This window comes from Bos javanicus, chromosome 11, assembly GCF_032452875.1.
Source record: "Bos javanicus breed banteng chromosome 11, ARS-OSU_banteng_1.0, whole genome shotgun sequence".
Taxonomy (NCBI): domain Eukaryota; kingdom Metazoa; phylum Chordata; class Mammalia; order Artiodactyla; family Bovidae; genus Bos; species Bos javanicus.
The window spans coordinates 19,063,661-19,080,904 of NC_083878.1; the positions used below are offsets into that span (position 1 = coordinate 19,063,661).

At 40.8% G+C, this 17,244-nt stretch overlaps 1 protein-coding gene across 3 annotated transcripts in view; it reads left to right on the plus strand.

The window, feature by feature from the left end:
• The window catches only part of CRIM1 (cysteine rich transmembrane BMP regulator 1), a 209,101-nt gene that overhangs the window by 122,469 nt on the left and 69,388 nt on the right, over nucleotides 1–17,244 (plus strand). For all 3 annotated transcript variants that reach the window (XM_061432066.1, XM_061432065.1, XM_061432064.1), the window contains 2 exons: nucleotides 4,119–4,301; nucleotides 9,877–10,074. In XM_061432066.1, the coding sequence (XP_061288050.1) occupies nucleotides 4,119–4,301; nucleotides 9,877–10,074 (381 nt within the window). The remainder of the gene's footprint in view (nucleotides 1–4,118; nucleotides 4,302–9,876; nucleotides 10,075–17,244) is intronic.

A 17,244-nucleotide genomic window follows, 5' to 3' on the forward strand; every position in this document is an offset into this window, starting at 1 on the left:
ACGGAAAATGTCCTCTTACAGAGGTAGTGGTACCCTCCCTATAGTGCTGAAATTCACCTCTATCCCCAGCAGGTGAAGAAGTAATTGGTCATTGCTCCTCAAAGGATACTGCCAACCATTTTTATTGTGCACTTTTCTGAAGAGCTTCTCTAAATTTGTCTCAGCAGCAAACAGGGATTTCATTATATCATGTGATTTTTTTTTTTTTTTTTTAATCCTGAAGAATCAGTTGTGTTTTCAAGGCTGTGTTCTCTGGGACTCACCATCTCTCTGAGTTCCACGCCCTTGCTCTCTGCCTATGCTAGTGAAACGTAACTGCCCTGCCCTAGCCTTCTTGTCAGTCTCATCTCCTCCCACTCAAGCTTCTGCACAACCCGCCATAAGAGCGAGTTCATCTGGAGCCACTTTGTTCACAACCACAACCTTTCCTCCTCACTTCTTCAAATCTCACACCAAGATTTGTGGCTTCACCCAGATGGTCGTTGGGTTGATGAAGGCAAATAGGTAATTAATATAGATTGGTTTCTTAAAAAATGTTTTTCTTCAATTTGAACGGAAGCTCAGCATTTTGATAGAAGGCAGTATTTTGCCTCCTTCCACAGCATGCAAATTTGATTGGTGAAAAGTGCTTCATTTCCTGTACTTTGGAACTTGGGGTTTAACTGCCCAGTTCCTTCCAATCCCAGCTCAGTTTAGTGTGTTAGGTAAAAGCATATAGACTTCTTAGCTGTAATAAGATGATTCTTTCTGACATGAATTTTCTGGGGGGAAAAAAAATAGCATATCCAGCCAGTGCTAGGGAAGAGGTTCAGACATGCACATTTACTGCCTTTGTGAAAATACATGCACACAGATCATCTCACACTAATGATGAGACTTTAGGCAAGCTGCCTCATGGCTTTAAATTTCTTTTTCCTCATTGAAGAAGTAGATGTTAATACTTGTTCTCTATTCTCAACAACATTGTTACAAAGTCAAATTAACACTAGTTTGTCTAAGTACAAAACAAATGTAAATGTACTCAAAATGCAGTGGAAATCTCATGTATTTCAAACATGCAAAGTGACATGTGGAGAAATGATGTTAGGACAGAGAAGCCCATGGCTTATGTATGTCATAATCCAGTTTTTCCTACCTTATTAAATAGGTTGCATTAGCTCAGGAGAACTTTTCTTTTTTACCTTGGAATTACTTTTATTTTCCCAGCTTTACAGAGACACATACCAGAAGACACTTCACCAAGTGAAGTTGCACAATTCCATGATTTTTAATGTATTCGCAGAGTTGCGCGATTGTCATCACAATTTTAGAACACTGTCATCAATCCCCCCAGAATTCCCAAGCTCTTTAAGTCACCCGCTATGTCCCCCAGACTTTCCAGCACTAGGAAACCACTAATCTACTTTCTGTCTCTGTAGATGTGTCTATCATGGGCCTTTCACATAAATAAAATCCTGTACAACATGTGGTATATTTTGACTGGCTTCTTCTGCTTAGCGTAATGTTCCCCAGGTTCATTTATGTTGTAGTATATATCAGAACTTCATTCCTTTTTATGGCCAAGCAATATTCCATTACATGGATATACCACATTTTGTGTATCGTACATCAGTTGGCTGATGTTTAGAATTTTTCTGTCTTTTGGCTACTGTGAATAACATTGCTGTAAACATTTGTGTACAAGGTTTTATGTGGGTAGATGTTTCCATTTCTCCTGGATGTGTATCTAAGAGTAGAATTGCTGGATCCTCTGGTAATTCTGTTTCATATTTTGAGGAACTGCCAAACAGTTTTTTCAAGACACCTGCACTCACCAAGATGTATGAGAGTTTCCATTTCTCCACACCCTCATAAATATTTGTTATTATCTATGTCTTTTTCATCTTAGCCATCCTACGATATGAATCAGTGTCTCATTGTGGCTTTGATTTGTATTCCCTTAATAAGTAATGATGTTAAGCATCTTTTCAGTGCTTATTGGTCATTTCTGTATCTTATTTGGATAAATTTCTGTTCAAATATTTGCTCATTTTTCAATTGGGTTATTTTTATTGTTCTTTCTGGATACAAGTTCTTACATATGTCAAATTTCAGATTGCACCATTGTTAAAGGTCACAAAATATGAGAGTTTATTTCTAAACTCTTAATCAATTCCATTGAACTTTGTATTTATCCTGATGTCAAGTACTACATTGTCTTGCTACTGTAGCCTTGTAGTTTGTCTTAAAATCAGAAAGTGTGACTCCTCTACCTTTGTTCTTCTTTTCAAGTTTGTCTTGGCAATTCTGGGTTCCTTGAATTTCTTACTGATTTTAGGATTCACTTGTCAGTTTTTGCAAAAGAAAAAACTAGAATTTTGATAGAGATTGAATGAATATGTAGATCAATTGGGGGAATGTTTTCATCTTGCCAGTATTATCTTTCAGTCCATGAATATGGAATATATTTTCATTTACTTAGGGCTTCTATATCTTCTTTGAACAATGTTTTTTAGTGTTCAGAGTACAAGTATTGTACTTTATGTTTAGACTTATTAAATATTTTATTCTTTTTGATGCTACTGTGAATGGAATTTTTTAACTTTATTTTCAGGTTGTTTATTACTAGTATGTAGATATACAGTTTATTGGAATTGCAGTTTTACCCTGAAATCTTGCTAAACTTTTTGTTCTAATAGTTTTTTAGTAGATTTCTTCTTTTTAAATTCAAAATCATGTTGTTGGTAATTAGAGTTTTCCTGCTTTCTAATATGGGTGCTTTTTATGTCAGTTTCTTGCCTAATTACCCTGACTGGAGCCTCCAGTACAAAGTTGAATCATAGTGGTTAGAGGGGACATCATTGTCTTAATCCTGAGCTAAGTAAGGGGAAAAGCATTCAGCTTTCACTATTAAGTATGATGTGCTAACATCATAGATGCCGTTTATCAAGTTGCTGTTTAACACCTCTACTGCTAAGTTGTTGAATGTTTTTTTATCATGAAAGGGTGTTGAATTCTCTCAGATGTTTTCTCTTTGTCTGTTGAGATGATCCTATGGTCTTGTCCTTTATTCTATAGACATTACATTACATTATAGTCAATTAATTACATTAATTGATTTTGGATGTTAAACCAACCTTGCATTCTTGGGATAAATCTCACTTGGTATATGATATTTTTTATATGCTGCTGGATTCAGTCTGGTAGTACTTTTTTGAGTATTTTTATGTTTATATTTATAAAAGCTATAGATCTGTAGTTTTCCTTTTCTTCTGATGGCTGTATCTGGAGGGAGTTCTTTTAAGTCAACCAAAATTAGAGTTAAGGAGTAGATTTAGAGGAGAGTGTTTTTGTGCAGAGAAAAATTTTAAATCATTGATATCATTATCATTCTAAATGCAGGGTTTTGAGTACTTAGCAGAAAGCATAGTCTTGAAACACAGTGGGAAGAGTACAAGATTTTAGTTGAAGAGCTATAGTTTTGGCTTCTATCGTTTGCTAAATATGTAACTTTGCACAAATTACTTAGGATTTCCTCACTTCTACACTCAGGATAAGTATTTCTACATCAGACCTTTGTTTTGGGGATTAAGTGAAGTAATGTATGTAGAAAGTGTTTTTTAAAGGCCAAGCACTATTATAATTATTGAATATTAACTAAATAGAAGAAAGAATTTCAGAGAAAACACTGGAGAAACAGAAACATAACCTAACAGGCCTAAATAAATTTTTTGAGGCAGAACAAAACGTAATGTGAATTCAGAATCGTTTACTTGAGATGGTGATTTAGCAAAACACACATTTTGTTTAACAAAACTAAATCTTTTTAAAGCACATATCAGAAATGTCAGTTTCATGGTCAAATAATTACTTTCATTTGGGGTAAGGAGAAGCCAGTATAGATTTTACTAAGGGGAATTTTGATTCCTTGTTATAATGGGGATAATGATGTGTTTTGTTTATTTTATAGTACTTTACATAGCTTTATTGCTTCTGTTGTAAAAAAATTATATTGAGTTTAATAAAATTCCATTAAATTTTAACCTTGTGCAGTATTTTCTAGAGGCTGTTTGAAAAACATGAAAGGGCACCACTCAGAAATGACTCTGAATATGCTTTGTTTGTTTTAACTCCTCTAGAAACAAAGCCAGCCTGCGTGTTCAACAACGTGGAGTACGGTGACGGAGACATGTTTCGAATGGACAACTGTCGATTCTGTCGATGCCAAGGGGGTGTTTCCATCTGCTTCACTGCCCAGTGCGGTGAGCTGAGCTGTGAGAGATACTACATGCCCGAAGGGGAGTGCTGCCCTGTGTGTGAAGGTAAGGAAAGCTGCCAATTAGAGAATAATAAGAACACGTTTCCCAGCTGGCTCAGTGGCAAAGAACCTGCCCACCAATACAGGAGACCCAGGAAACACGGGTTCAGTCCCTGGGTTGGGAAGATCCCCTGGAGGAGGGCATGGCAACTTCCTCCAGTATTCTCGCCTGGAGAATTCCGTGGACAGAGGAGCCTGGTGGGCTGCAGTCCTTGGGGTCACAGAGTCGGACACGGCTGAGCGACCTAACAACAAAGCATCAGATCAGATCAGTCGCTAAGTCGTGTCCTACTCTTTGCGACCCCATGAATCGCAGCACACCAGGCCTCCCTGTCCACCACCAACTCCCAGAGTTCACTCAGACTCACGTCCATCGAGTCAGTAATGCCATCCAGCCATCTCATCCTCTGTCGTCCGCTTCTCCTCCTGCCCCCAGTCCCTCCCAGGATCAGAGTCTTTTCCAGTGAGTCAACTCTTCGCATGAGGTGGCCAAAGTACTTGAGTTTCAGCTTCAGCATCATTCCCTCCAAAGAAATCCCAGGGCTGATCTCCTTCAGAATGGACTGGTTGGATCTCCTTGCAGTCCAAGGGACTCTCAAGAGTCTTCTCCAACACCACAGTTCAAAAGCATCAATTCTTCAGCACTCAGCCTTCTTCACAGTCCAACTCTCACATCCATACATGACCACAGGAAAAACCATAGCCTTGACTAGACGAACCTTTGTTGGCAAAGTAATGTCTCTGCTTTTGAATATGCTACCTAGGTTGGTCATAACTTTCCTTCCAAGGAGTAAGCATCTTTTAATTTCATGGCTGCAGTCACCATCTGTAGTGATTTTGGAGCCCAGAAAAATAAAGTCTGACACTGTTTCCACTGTTTCCCCATCTATTTCCCACGAAGTGGTGGGACCGGGTGCCATGGTCTTCGTTTTCTGAATGTTGAGCTTTAAGCCAACTTTTTCACTCTCCACTTTCACCTTCATCAAGAGGCTTTTGAGTTCCTCTTCACTTTCTGCCATAAGGGTGGTGTCATCTGCATATCTGAGGTTATTGATATTTCTCCCGGCAATCTTGATTCCAGCTTGTGTTTCTTCCAGACCAGCGTTTCTCATGATGTACTCTGCGTATAAGTTAAATAAACAGGGTGACAATATACAGCCTTGACGAACTCCTTTTCCTATTTGGTACCAGTCTGTTGTTCCATGTCTAGTTCTAACTGTTGCTTCCTGATCTGCATACAAATTTCTCAAGAGGTAGATCAGGTGGTCTGGTATTCCCATCTCTTTCAGAATTTTTCAGTTTATTGTGATCCACACAGTCAAAGCCTTTGGCATAGTCAATAAAGCAGAAATAGATGTTTTTCTGGAACTCTCTTGCTTTTTCTGTGATTCAGCAGATGTTAGCAATTTGATCTCTGGTTCCTCTGCCTTTTCTAAAACCAGCTTGAACATCAGGAAGTTCACAGTTCACATATTACTGAAGCCTGGCTTGGAGAATTTTGAGCATTACTTTACTAGCGTGTGAGATGAGTGCAATTGTGTGGTAGTTTGAGCATTCTTTGGCATTGCCTTTCTTTGGGATTGGCATGAAAACTGACCTTTTCCAGTCCTGTGGCCACTGCTGAGTTGTCCAAATTTTCTGGCATATTGAGTGCAGCACTTTCACAGCATCATCTTTCAGAATTTGGAATAGCTCAACTGGAATTCCATCACCTCCACTAGCTTTGTTCGTAGTGATGCTTTCTAAGGCCCGCTTGACTTCACATTCCAGGATGTCTGACTCTAGGTAGATGATCACACCATCGTGATTATCTGGGTCATGAAGATCTTTTTTGTACAGTTCTTCTGTGTATTCTTGCCACCTCTTCTTAGTATCTTCTGCTTCTGTTAGGTCCATACCATTTCTGTCCTTTATCAAGCTCATCTTTGCATGAAATGTTCCTTTGGTATCTCTGATTTTCTTGAAGAGATCCCTAGTCTTTCCCATTCTGTTGTTTTCCTCTATTTCTTTGCATTGATCGCCGAAGAAGGCTTTCTTATCTCTTCTTGCTATTCTTTGGAACTCTGCATTCAGATGTTTATATCTTTCCTTTTCTCCTTTGCTTTTTGCTTCTCTTCTTTTCACAGCTATTTGGCCTCCCCAGACAGCCATTTTGCTTTTTTGCATTTCTTTTCTATGGGAATGGTCTTGATCCCTGTCTCCTGTACAGTGTCACGAACCTCATTCCATAGTTCATCAGGCACTCTTATCTATCAGATCTAGTCCCTTAAATCTATTTCTCACTTCCACTGTATAATCATAAGGGATTTGATTTAGGTCATACCTGAATGGTCTAGTGGTTTTCCCTACTTTCTTCAATTTAAGTATGAATTTGGCAATAAGGAGCTCATGGTCTGAGCCAGTCAGCTCCTGCTCTTGTTTTTGCTGACTGTATAGAGCTTCTCCATCTTTGGCTGCAAAGAATATAATCAATCTCATTTCGGTGTTGACCGTCTGGTGATGTCCATGTATAGAGTCTTCTCTTGTGTTGTTGGAAGAGGGTGTTTGTTATGACCAGTGCATTTTCTTGGCAAAACTCTATTAGTGTTTGCCCTGCTTCATTCCGTATTCCAAGGCCAAATTTGCCTGTTACTCCAGGTAACATGGGAGTAACAGAGATGGAGCCAAAGCAAAAACAATACCCAGCTGTGGATGTGACTGGTGATAGAAGCAAGGTCCAATGCTGTAAAGAGCAATATTGCATAGGAACCTGGAATGTCAGGTCCATGAATCAAGGCAAATTGGAAGTGGTCAAACAAGAGATGGCAAGAGTGAATGTCGACATTCTAGGAATCAGCGAACTGAAGTGGATTGGAATGGGTGAATTTAACTCAGATGACCATTATATCTACTACTGCGGGCAGGAATCCCTCAGAAGAAATGGGGTGGCCATCATGGTCAACAAAAGAGTCCGAAATGCAGTACTTGGATGCAATCTCAAAAACGACAGAATGATCTCTGTTCGTTTCCAAGGCAAACCATTCAATATCACAGTAATCCAAGTCTATGCCCCAACCAGTAATGCTGAAGAAGCTGAAGTTGAACGGTTCTATGAAGACCTACAAGACCTTTTAGAACTAACACCCAAAAAAGATGTCCTTTTCATTATAGGGGACTGGAATGGAAAAGTAGGAAATCAAGAAACAACAAAGCATAGACATGGTTTAAAGTGTTAACGTCAGAATTGACGTAATTCAGTCTCACTCAAAAATAGAAAAGAATTCCCCGTTTTTGTCACATGTTTTACCTTTTAGGTAATGCCAGGAAGGCGATGTGGAAACACTTCCCTGAGGGAAATTATCCCCTGGGTGTAGACCGCGGTTGTGTTTCCACAGGTCGACATAAGGTCTCCCGGAGGCACTCTCTGTTCCTCCTCTGCAGTTCCAGCAGTTTCTTGGCAAGTCCTGGGACTTTCTCTTCATCCTGAGAGTAGAATTCCCCCCACTCTACTCCCCTCAGAGTGGGTGGGGGCAGGAGGACAGGACAGCTCTAGTGACTGACAGGCCCAACCAGTCCGCTCAGAAAGGACCCGACCCTGCCTCCTTTCTGGTACTGGTGCCCCTCCAGGTGAGAGCAGGTCTCCTTGGCCTTTGCAGCTGGTGAGAGTGGGGCCATGCTGTGGCACCAGGTCAAGGCCCAGACAAGTGTCCAGGGTAGCCCTGGGCAGAAGGATCCCCAATGTCTGCTTTTTTATTTTTTTTATTCCCCTTTTCCCTCCAAGAAATAATAGGTCCATGTTCCTCCAATAAGCTTGACCCTCCTGTCTCTGCTCTCCAGAAATAACAGATATTTCAGAATGATAACTGAATATCACATGCTACATCCCCCACATTTTAAGGATAAGGATAGTCAGAAAAGTAGTCACTTCTCTCCTGAGTTTCCGGTAAAGCCAGGAACAGTGCCCAACTGTGTCTCTGGTCTAACCACACTACAGTTTCCCCGGAAAGGAGGGTCTCATGAGTACCTCTTCTCTGCCTGGGCCACAGACCTCCAGTCCAGAGTCAGGCATGTCCACCTCACGTCTGACGCTCATGCCACCCTTAACCTCCGCACGTGAAATGAGAGGACAGAATTTCATGTCGTGTCCTATAACTTACTCTGTTTTCAGAATCCCATCTCTTTTCAGTATCTGAGCTTTATTTACCACAGAATCTGAAGATCTGAAATTGCTTAGATTATACAAACTGTTGTACATTCCTAACAGGGAGGCCCACTCACCTGTTAGAAATTATTTTTGCTAACATAGGAGAAAGATGGTTCACTTTTTAGGTGTCATAGGGGATTTAAGAAAGTCACATCAAGCTTTTAACCTTCCCAATTGATTTGTCCCCTCACTACAGCCAGTGTATAATCGTCCCTGAAATTGGTGACACTTGGTGGTATAAAAGCATAGATGTGAACCTCTGTGTAATAATTATAACGAGTTGTCTGGCCAAGGATCCAGTTATGTCTCACTTCCTGGAATTCAGATCCAGTCTCAAAGTAGAAATGAAATACACAGTATAATATTTTTTTTTAATAAAGAAATTTTATGAAGTCTTATCTATCTCAGGTCTCTTGGCTGCTTCCGTGGCTGACAGACTGCCTTTCTGAAGCTGTGACTGCATGGCCTTCAGTTCTGGCCTTCTGACTCTCTTGTAACTAAACTTTCCTCTTCTTCGAAAGAAAGAGGACCAAACTCAGAACTGCCTGGACTTTACTCCCAGCACAGAAGCACTTGCTTCTCTTGAGGCCAGATTTTATGTGTCTGAAAAAAGAACGTTGAGTGATTTATCTAATTACTTTGATGTATAAGGATGTTTGGGGATTTTGTATTTATGTGCTTATCAACAACCTCAGAAAACTCTTTCACAGTAGCCTTGGTTAACTACGTCCCACAGCCTCAGTTGCTGCTTGACCACTCAGCTCAGGTGGAGAAAAAGCTGTGTAGGTCCACGGCGTTCCCTCCAGGGCACAAGCAGTGCCCTGTATTTAGACAAGGTCTATCTGCCCTGTCCTGAATAAGCCCCTCAGGGGCCTGCCTACGCCTCAGTGTTATCTCAGGGACCTCCAGGCTCCATGAGGTAGACTCCAGTTAGCCCTAGAAATAGCAGGCTCACTGTAAGTTAGATGGGGCATTATTCTTTCTACTTTACAGGGAGCTGAAATTGAGGTATAATAAACTTGTAAATTGACAACTCGGAAGGCATCCGCAGAGCCTAAAATGGATCTGCATTTTTTGTTTTTTCTGATTACCACCCCACAGCTCTATCCATGAAGTTTTGCACCTTTAAGAAACAGTAACACCTGCACACTGGCTTGTATGCCTCAGGTCCCCTGCCCTGTGAGCCATGTCAGGATGGGTGAACATAAATTCTGCGTGATGGCTGCCTTTGCATGTCCCCCTAGAGACACCTCCTGCAGCCCCGAGCTTCTGCTGAGCACAGCTGGAAAAGAACTGCTGATGAGGAGAACCTGGGGGGAAAGAATGTTTCTGGGTGCAGGCAGAAATAACATGTAGAATGCCCTCAGTCTTACTTGGAATTCACGTTTTAATTTAGATCCTGTGTATCCTTTGAACAACCCCGCTGGCTGCTATGCCAATGGCCAGATCCACGCCCACGGGGACCGATGGCGGGAAGACGACTGCACGTTCTGCCAGTGCATCAATGGGGAGCCCCACTGTGTGGCGACGGCCTGTGGACAAAGCTGCATGAGCCCCGTCAAAGTGCCTGGGGAGTGCTGCCCTGTATGCGAAGGTAAACCTTGTGGATCCTAGTGAGCCCCTGGTGAATGTCGTGTCAGAGCAACTTCCACCAGTGTGTGCCTGCTTGCGTTTTGTTTCCTCAGGTGTAATGTCTGCTTCCTGCTGTTAGTTGCAGATGATTTTATGATACAGCCCAGACTAATCATTTGGAGGAGATGCTGCAGATTTACAGTGAGAGCAGTGTGGTCTTTATTTTACCACTGCAGATAATGCTTAACTGAATACTTTACACTCGAAGAATATATGCATTCAAATTCAGTTCACCACAAGCCTAATTAACATCTAAAGGTCAAAACAGGGAAATGAAATTGGAAATAAGACCCATACTCAAAGCATAGTTTGTTCAATTTGTAATGCTTCTATAAGCCCAAGAGTCCTGGCAGCTAGAAGAAAGACCTGGAACCATCAAAGGCAGTTGTCACTGCCCAGAGTCCTCCCTCTGAGTGTCCATTGTTTCTAATATCGTGATGGCTGTGGCTTTGCAATTCCTCTCAGGCTTTCACTTATGTCTTGGTTACCTACATTCATGACCTCTCTTCCTTTTTAGTGAAGAGGTGCCTGAGATATCCTGGACTCGTCTTTCCATCTCAACCCCTAAGCCAGGCCATTTTCACCATCCTGGGAAGATTCTTTGCACATTTATTCAAGTCAGTCTTAATCCCCGGTCCATATATGTTAATAAAAGAGACTGAATGTGTATGCTGATAGATCTAATAGAGAGTATCCATCACTAAGAAACACGTTTGCATAGTGAAATGAACCAAAGTGGGTCGGAAATTAATCCTTGTAGAAGATGGATCCTTCTAGAATTTTTAAAAACAGCTGTTAAAGAAATGACCAGTTTTTTCAGAAATTCAGTCAAGTAGACTGAGTCCTCTGTGGAGAAGGCTTTTGCTTCTACCTCAATTTTAATCAACTCAGTCTTCAGAATTTGCCTGACTAGCTTCATTAACCTCTGAGGGGTTGGAGTTATTAAAGATCTTAAATGTCATATAAAAATTTAAACTGGAGGATTCTGGTTCTATTGACATCACCAATTCCCTCACCATTACTCTACTTACAATGCAGCTGCCACACTCCAAAACTTTATAGCTTCCAGATGACCAATTTTATGGAAATCACGCACCACCCCCCACCCTCGCAATATACTCCTCCTATCCCCTAAAGGAAGCATTTCAGTGCTGGAAAATGGAGTGCACAATAGTACGTATGGTGGTATACGGTCAGCTTTACAAGGAAGGATGCCTTGCTGGTGCAGATTAAAATGGGACTATCTGTTCCTAAGAATTAGAGACAATCTGTTGTTGATTTGCAGTGTTTAGTATATATGTATGCATGATAATGAAGAAGAATTTTTTAATTTTAAAAAGCATAAATATATAACCCAAAGCACTAACCTTTTAACTTCAGGAGTCTTGAATCATAGATTGAAAATAATACTAAAAAAAAAAAAAAACTTGTAAAAAAAAATATATAAGGCTTCATTTCTAAAAGTAAAGAATGCATATCGTTTCGCATTCATCTTTTACAGTCATTAGCAATTCCATCCTGGTGAGCAGAGAAGGGAAGCAGGTGGTGAATAGAAGGAAAAAAAAGTGTATATGAGAAAACTGATTTATTCTTATGTAGATGTTCGATCACTTAGAGTTTGGTCTCTATAACATTTGAGTCAGGTTGTAATCTTATCTTCCACTGTTTGAGAAGAGCGACAGTTTGAGCCAGCCATTCATTCCAAAAAATGTACTAACCACCTTCCGTAATCCAGACACCACATTGGACACAAAGATAAATAAAGGACATCTCCTAGTAAACTTAGAAACTGTTTAGGCTGTTTTAAATTAAACCAGGAAGAAAAAGGAATGTCTACACATTCAGATGCTATGGGATAAGTGCTTTTTATGTATACCTGATTTCGTTAAACCTCACATCACCACTGTAGGCCTTGTGATCCCATTTTAGAGATGAGGAAATTAGGTTTTGGAGAGATGTAGGTAAATTCTTCCAAGGTCAGTTGCCAACATGTGGCTGAGCTGGGGTCAACTGAAGTCTGTCAGATTCAGCTACATTTGTGTCTATTTTCCTTGCTCCCAGAGGTCATCTCAGTCTCCTCATACCCCTATTTCTGGTTCCTTTATATCTGTCTCCATCTCTGGCTTTTGGCCCTGTGTTGGAGACCTGGAAGTCAGTTGACGGGGAGGAAGTCATTTGCAGTTTGACAGCTACTCCAGGTGTATTCCATGTGATCTCCTGAATCTGAGGGCCTTGGGGGAAGGACGCCTTTGAGACTCAGCCTCGATCTGCTTCTCAGGCCTCGCGCCCAGGCCGTCTCCGCCCCCCAGACTTGGCGTGTGTATTCCAAGCTGTTAGGCACTGCGGCCTCAGTTCCTGTCTGTCTGTCTTGTGCCCCAGCACTTCTGTCCCTTCACCCAGGCTTTCAGGAGTTTCCATTATCTAGGTCTCGGAGAACTACTTTGCCTTCTGTTTCTTGTTTTTGTCTTAAAGTCAGTTAAGTAGTGAGTTTCATATAATATTGTGTTTACTCTTCAGTAATGTTCTGATTTTAAGATGTTTTCAGAAGACCGAAAGATTCTTCTGGTTGTGGTTATTCAGTCGCTAAGTCGTGTTCGACTCTTTGCGACCCCATGGACTGTAGCCCACCAGGTTCTGTCCTCCATGGGCTCTCAGTTTGCTCAAATCCATGTCCATTGTGTCGGTGATGCTCTTCTTTTGGTATGAGGATCAAAAAACAGTGCACAGCTTAGGATAATGATTGTAAAAGTTTATTGTTTATGAATAATAGTAAATTTATTTATTAATAACAATAAGCTTAGAAAATTATGCAAGGCAAATAAATCTTACTGCTTAGTTTTTAGGATCCAAGAAAGACCCTGAAACTATTTGAAAATATTTTTCTCAGCAGTTATTCAATAGCATATTTAAATAGAATTTTCAGTGATTTCAGAAGAGCCAAAGGATTAGACAAAATAAGAAGAAAGCAAGGTGTTGTTGTTTAATGGATAATCAGCCAGAATTATTTGGAGGAAAACAGAAACACTGGTATTTATTCAATTTATACACAATAAATTTCTCGGCACGCAATTGTGTAACAAGGTTGGCTCTCACCCTTCTTAGCTGCAATCCCAAGGTCCATAGTCAGGGTCTGAAATTTGATGAAACAGATCCCACACAAGGATTGTGGGTTTAAATGCTTCCTAAATAAATTACTGCATCAACAAATATGATGTGTTAGGTCCTGTAGGGAGGAAAAAGCCTTGTTGTGACTGCTGCTGTTATTAGAGATACATACCTTCCAAATGACAGCATAATGTGCTTGGTTACTCCTGGAGGACTGGGGATGTGAACTTGGGGACCCTTAAAGACTATGCTGTTAACTTGACAGCTACCTCAATTCACAAGTACCTAAGTGGTTTTTAAATTGGCACTTAAGTACTGTCATGATTAAGTCTTAGCAAATTAGTGTCAACAGCCAATTCAGGTATACAGATAAGCCACCTCATTCTTCTTATGTTTTGTTCTGTTGGCTCTCTGTTTCTCCTCTTATTCATCAATCACATTATTTCTATTTTTTTGGCCCTTGTAAAAACCTAGAGTGGAAATACACAGAACAACATGTAAAGTTTGCAGTTTAAGCGTCCATGTGGGAGATATGTCCATATTGTCTTAAAAACAAACAAAAATGAAAAAGAAGGGCAGTAGAATTGTCTTCCTCAGCCTCTAGCACTCTGCATTGTCTTATTGTATAGCCCTTAATGAGGGTAGCTACTACCTCTTGTATACTGACCGTGAGCCAGACCTCAGTGCTTTAAGAGCATCAGCCAATTTGATACTCACAACTTCCCTCTGTGGCAGGTTCTGCCATCCCAACTTGTGATTGCAGAATCCAAAATTCAAAAGTTGTATGACTTGTCCAAGTTCCTACAGCTTGAAAGTTGCAGAGCAGTATCTCTAAAGCCTTGACTGTGGACCCCACGGGAATGCGGCCTCTGAGACAGAATGCTCTGCATCCTCTGGGTTGACCAGTAACCTGAAAGAGGCTACATCCCCCATGAGCTAGGATTTTACCATATGTTTTTGAATCCTTAAAATGGCACCTGGCATGTAAAGTAGGTGCTGAAAAGTAGTTAGTTAATGGATGATGAATGAATGAGTGAGGAAAAGAGTGGAGTAAGGCAGCAGACTCTGATCTAGGGTTTCCTTAACCAGTGCTGTTAAAGAGGCCAGATGCTAACCTCTGGTGAGCTGACCAAAGAATAATGTTTAAATGCTTCTGTTTGACAGTGTGCTCTGAGGACAGAAACCAGAGTGCTGCATGAAGTGTGTTTGGCACACAGTGGGTCCAGATATCTGCAGGTGGGTTGACCAGTAAGCTCAGATTGGCCACTCACCCTCATGATGAGCACTTAGTTCTCCCTTCCCTCCCAGGAACAGCCTTCCAAGCCTGGTTTGTAAACTGCAGTTCATCCTCTTTCAATTCATCCCCTGCAGTCCAGAACCACAGAGTTCAAGTGGGCTTCTCCAGACCCTCCAAGGCTAATGCTTACTGTCACATTTTACATACTGCTTTTTGACCAGCTTTTGAGAATGTATAGAGGCCACTACCTTGTTTCCAGCTAGACTTTTTAATATCACTTTTAGGTATTGAGAATAATTTGCTTGTTTATTTCCCAGTAATGCAAGGTATAAATGCTGTCTTGGTTGATTGTTAACATCAGAGAGACCCTAAGGACAGAGTGCCATTTTCTATAAAAAAAAAACAAAACTGTTTGTTTTATCACTAAAGGTAAGATAAGGTGTTGGGGAGGGGAATTTGGCCGCATGATGTAATGACATGACCTGATGACTCAACAGAAAAATGCAGACTATGGAGACAACTGTGAGGCTAGCTTGGCTGTGACACCTGATGCAGGAGATAAGGATTTCATCATCCTTGGTGAGCCTTGATGTCAGATCTCATCTGCTGTCTCATCTTGGTCTGTGGCTGGACCCTGCCCTGGCAGCCATTATGACCTGAGTGTGCCTTAGGCCCCGTGTGTGCAGAGTCTTCCTGCTGGGAGGAGTTGACGATTTCCATGACCCTGGGGATTTCAGAGCCAGTGCCAAGAGTCTCACTTTTCAAGAACTAGAAACAACATAGGTAACAGTTTACTAGGTAGCATTCAGTCTTAGGCTTTGAGTTGCTAGTAAATAAATTCCCTGCTTGTGGTTGGGTACTTTCCAATCACAATGGGTACTTTCCTTTCTACTATTTATGTTTTTCTGAAACAAAGGCAAAATCTGTTTCCAGATTCACTCAGGAAATCAAGTAGTCATAGATTGCTGTGGCTGAGTAATACATGTGTGAGGGTCCATCATATTATTCTACCTGCCTCGGTATTTAAAAGATTTTTCTGTCATTGAAAACTTTAAATGAATGTTATTTGCAGAGTTATTGTCTGCAACTGAACTGAGTTTCAGGCAGGCCTTGTAATTTTGCTAACCTGGACTTAACCAGCTCTTGAAGTGGAGGAATAGGATTGATTCCCTGCCCATCGATTCTTTCTAATTCTCTGGACTTAGGATGGAACCAGCCATTGGCTTTCTTCCTGCTTACCTGGCTTTCTTGAATCCCTTATTTTGGAAATCCTGGTCCTACTTGGGACAGTTTTGAAGCAAGGACATTAGGTGTTTCTTGACCTTGTTGTGGATTTAGTGAGCCACTTCAGCATCAGCACACTGGATAGATCACATGCTAGACTCCTCTAAAGAGCTGGAGGTTTTTGAACTGTCAAATAGAGGACTGTCTTCCTCATCATCAATCCTGATTTTATAGGCGCACTATATTCTTCCCTATAAATCCTGATGATATAGTTTGAATCAAGCCATCCTTCAAATGCGATTTCTACTGGCCTGCCAGAAAAGTCTGTACCAGGCACATATCTGGGTGGGAATTCCTTGAAATAAGAAAAAATGTTTCCAACCCTGCCCATAATACTTCCTCACCAAACAGTATCTCAAATGATTGAGCTACTGCTTCTGTGGCAAGGAATCAGACATAGTTTGGCTGACCCCAGAGTCTGTGAAGTCAAAGATGCCACAGGTCACATGATATTAATGTTCTGGTACATAACAGGGATCAAAACTGAGTTGATGGGTGATACTGCTTCAGTGCCATATACTAGGCTATTATTAGCAGGCCAAGAATAATAAAATAGTCGTAATATCTGAAAGACTGTTAGGCATGTTCTTTCATCCTTTAACTCTAAGTGTCCTGGAAACTAGTTCCATAAATGGAGATTAAAATATAGCACAGTGTGTTTTTTGGCTTGTCCAAATAAGGTCATATGCGGGGTAACAAATGCATAGCAGATGACCTTGTGTCAACCTCGGTGGCCTTGAACCTAAATTATTCATGAATGAATATCATAGTATTTTGATTTTTCTCTGGGAATTTAAAAAAGCTTTAGGTATTTCAAGTAACTTTAGAATGTTATGGTTCAGAGCTGATTCTGAAACACTTGACTAGAAACCCCTGTCTCTGATTGTCCAGCCTTCAGCAGTCCTCGCTCTTAAGTATTTCCCTGTAGCAATGGTCTTGGAAGGGGCTGGTTCCTCTCTGCTTCCTCTGCTATTCACTTCCCATCCCTAAAAGGGCATTATTGCCAGGAGTCTCATAATTTTCCTACTAAGATAATCATCGAATCTAATAGTTCAGACTTGGGCCTGCTAATTTTCATCTAATCAACGGAGGCAGGAAAACATAGTCTGGAATGCCAGCTATGTGAATGAAAAATATTTAGTCATTCTTGAAATGATAGGAATGTTTTTCCAACAAGCTTAAATAAACACAATCTCTACTGAGACTGTGTTAAACTTTTTTTGGAAAAGAGACAACTCTTAGGCCAAACAGAAGTTAATGAAGGTTATTAAGAGGCATGCCCTTCAGAAAAGGCTTGTGGACATTAAAAAGAAAGATTCTCTTTTGTTCATGGTACAGCCATTGACCAGAAGTAGCAGAATTCCTTTCCTTTCTGCTTTTGTCAGCCCGACAGAATTTAATATTTTAACTGGTGATGATGTTGTCCATCTTTCCGAGAGATATCCTGCTTTAGTAGCCATGCATCTTCATCTCCTTCCACTGTTTGCCTCAGTTCTAAGGAATAGA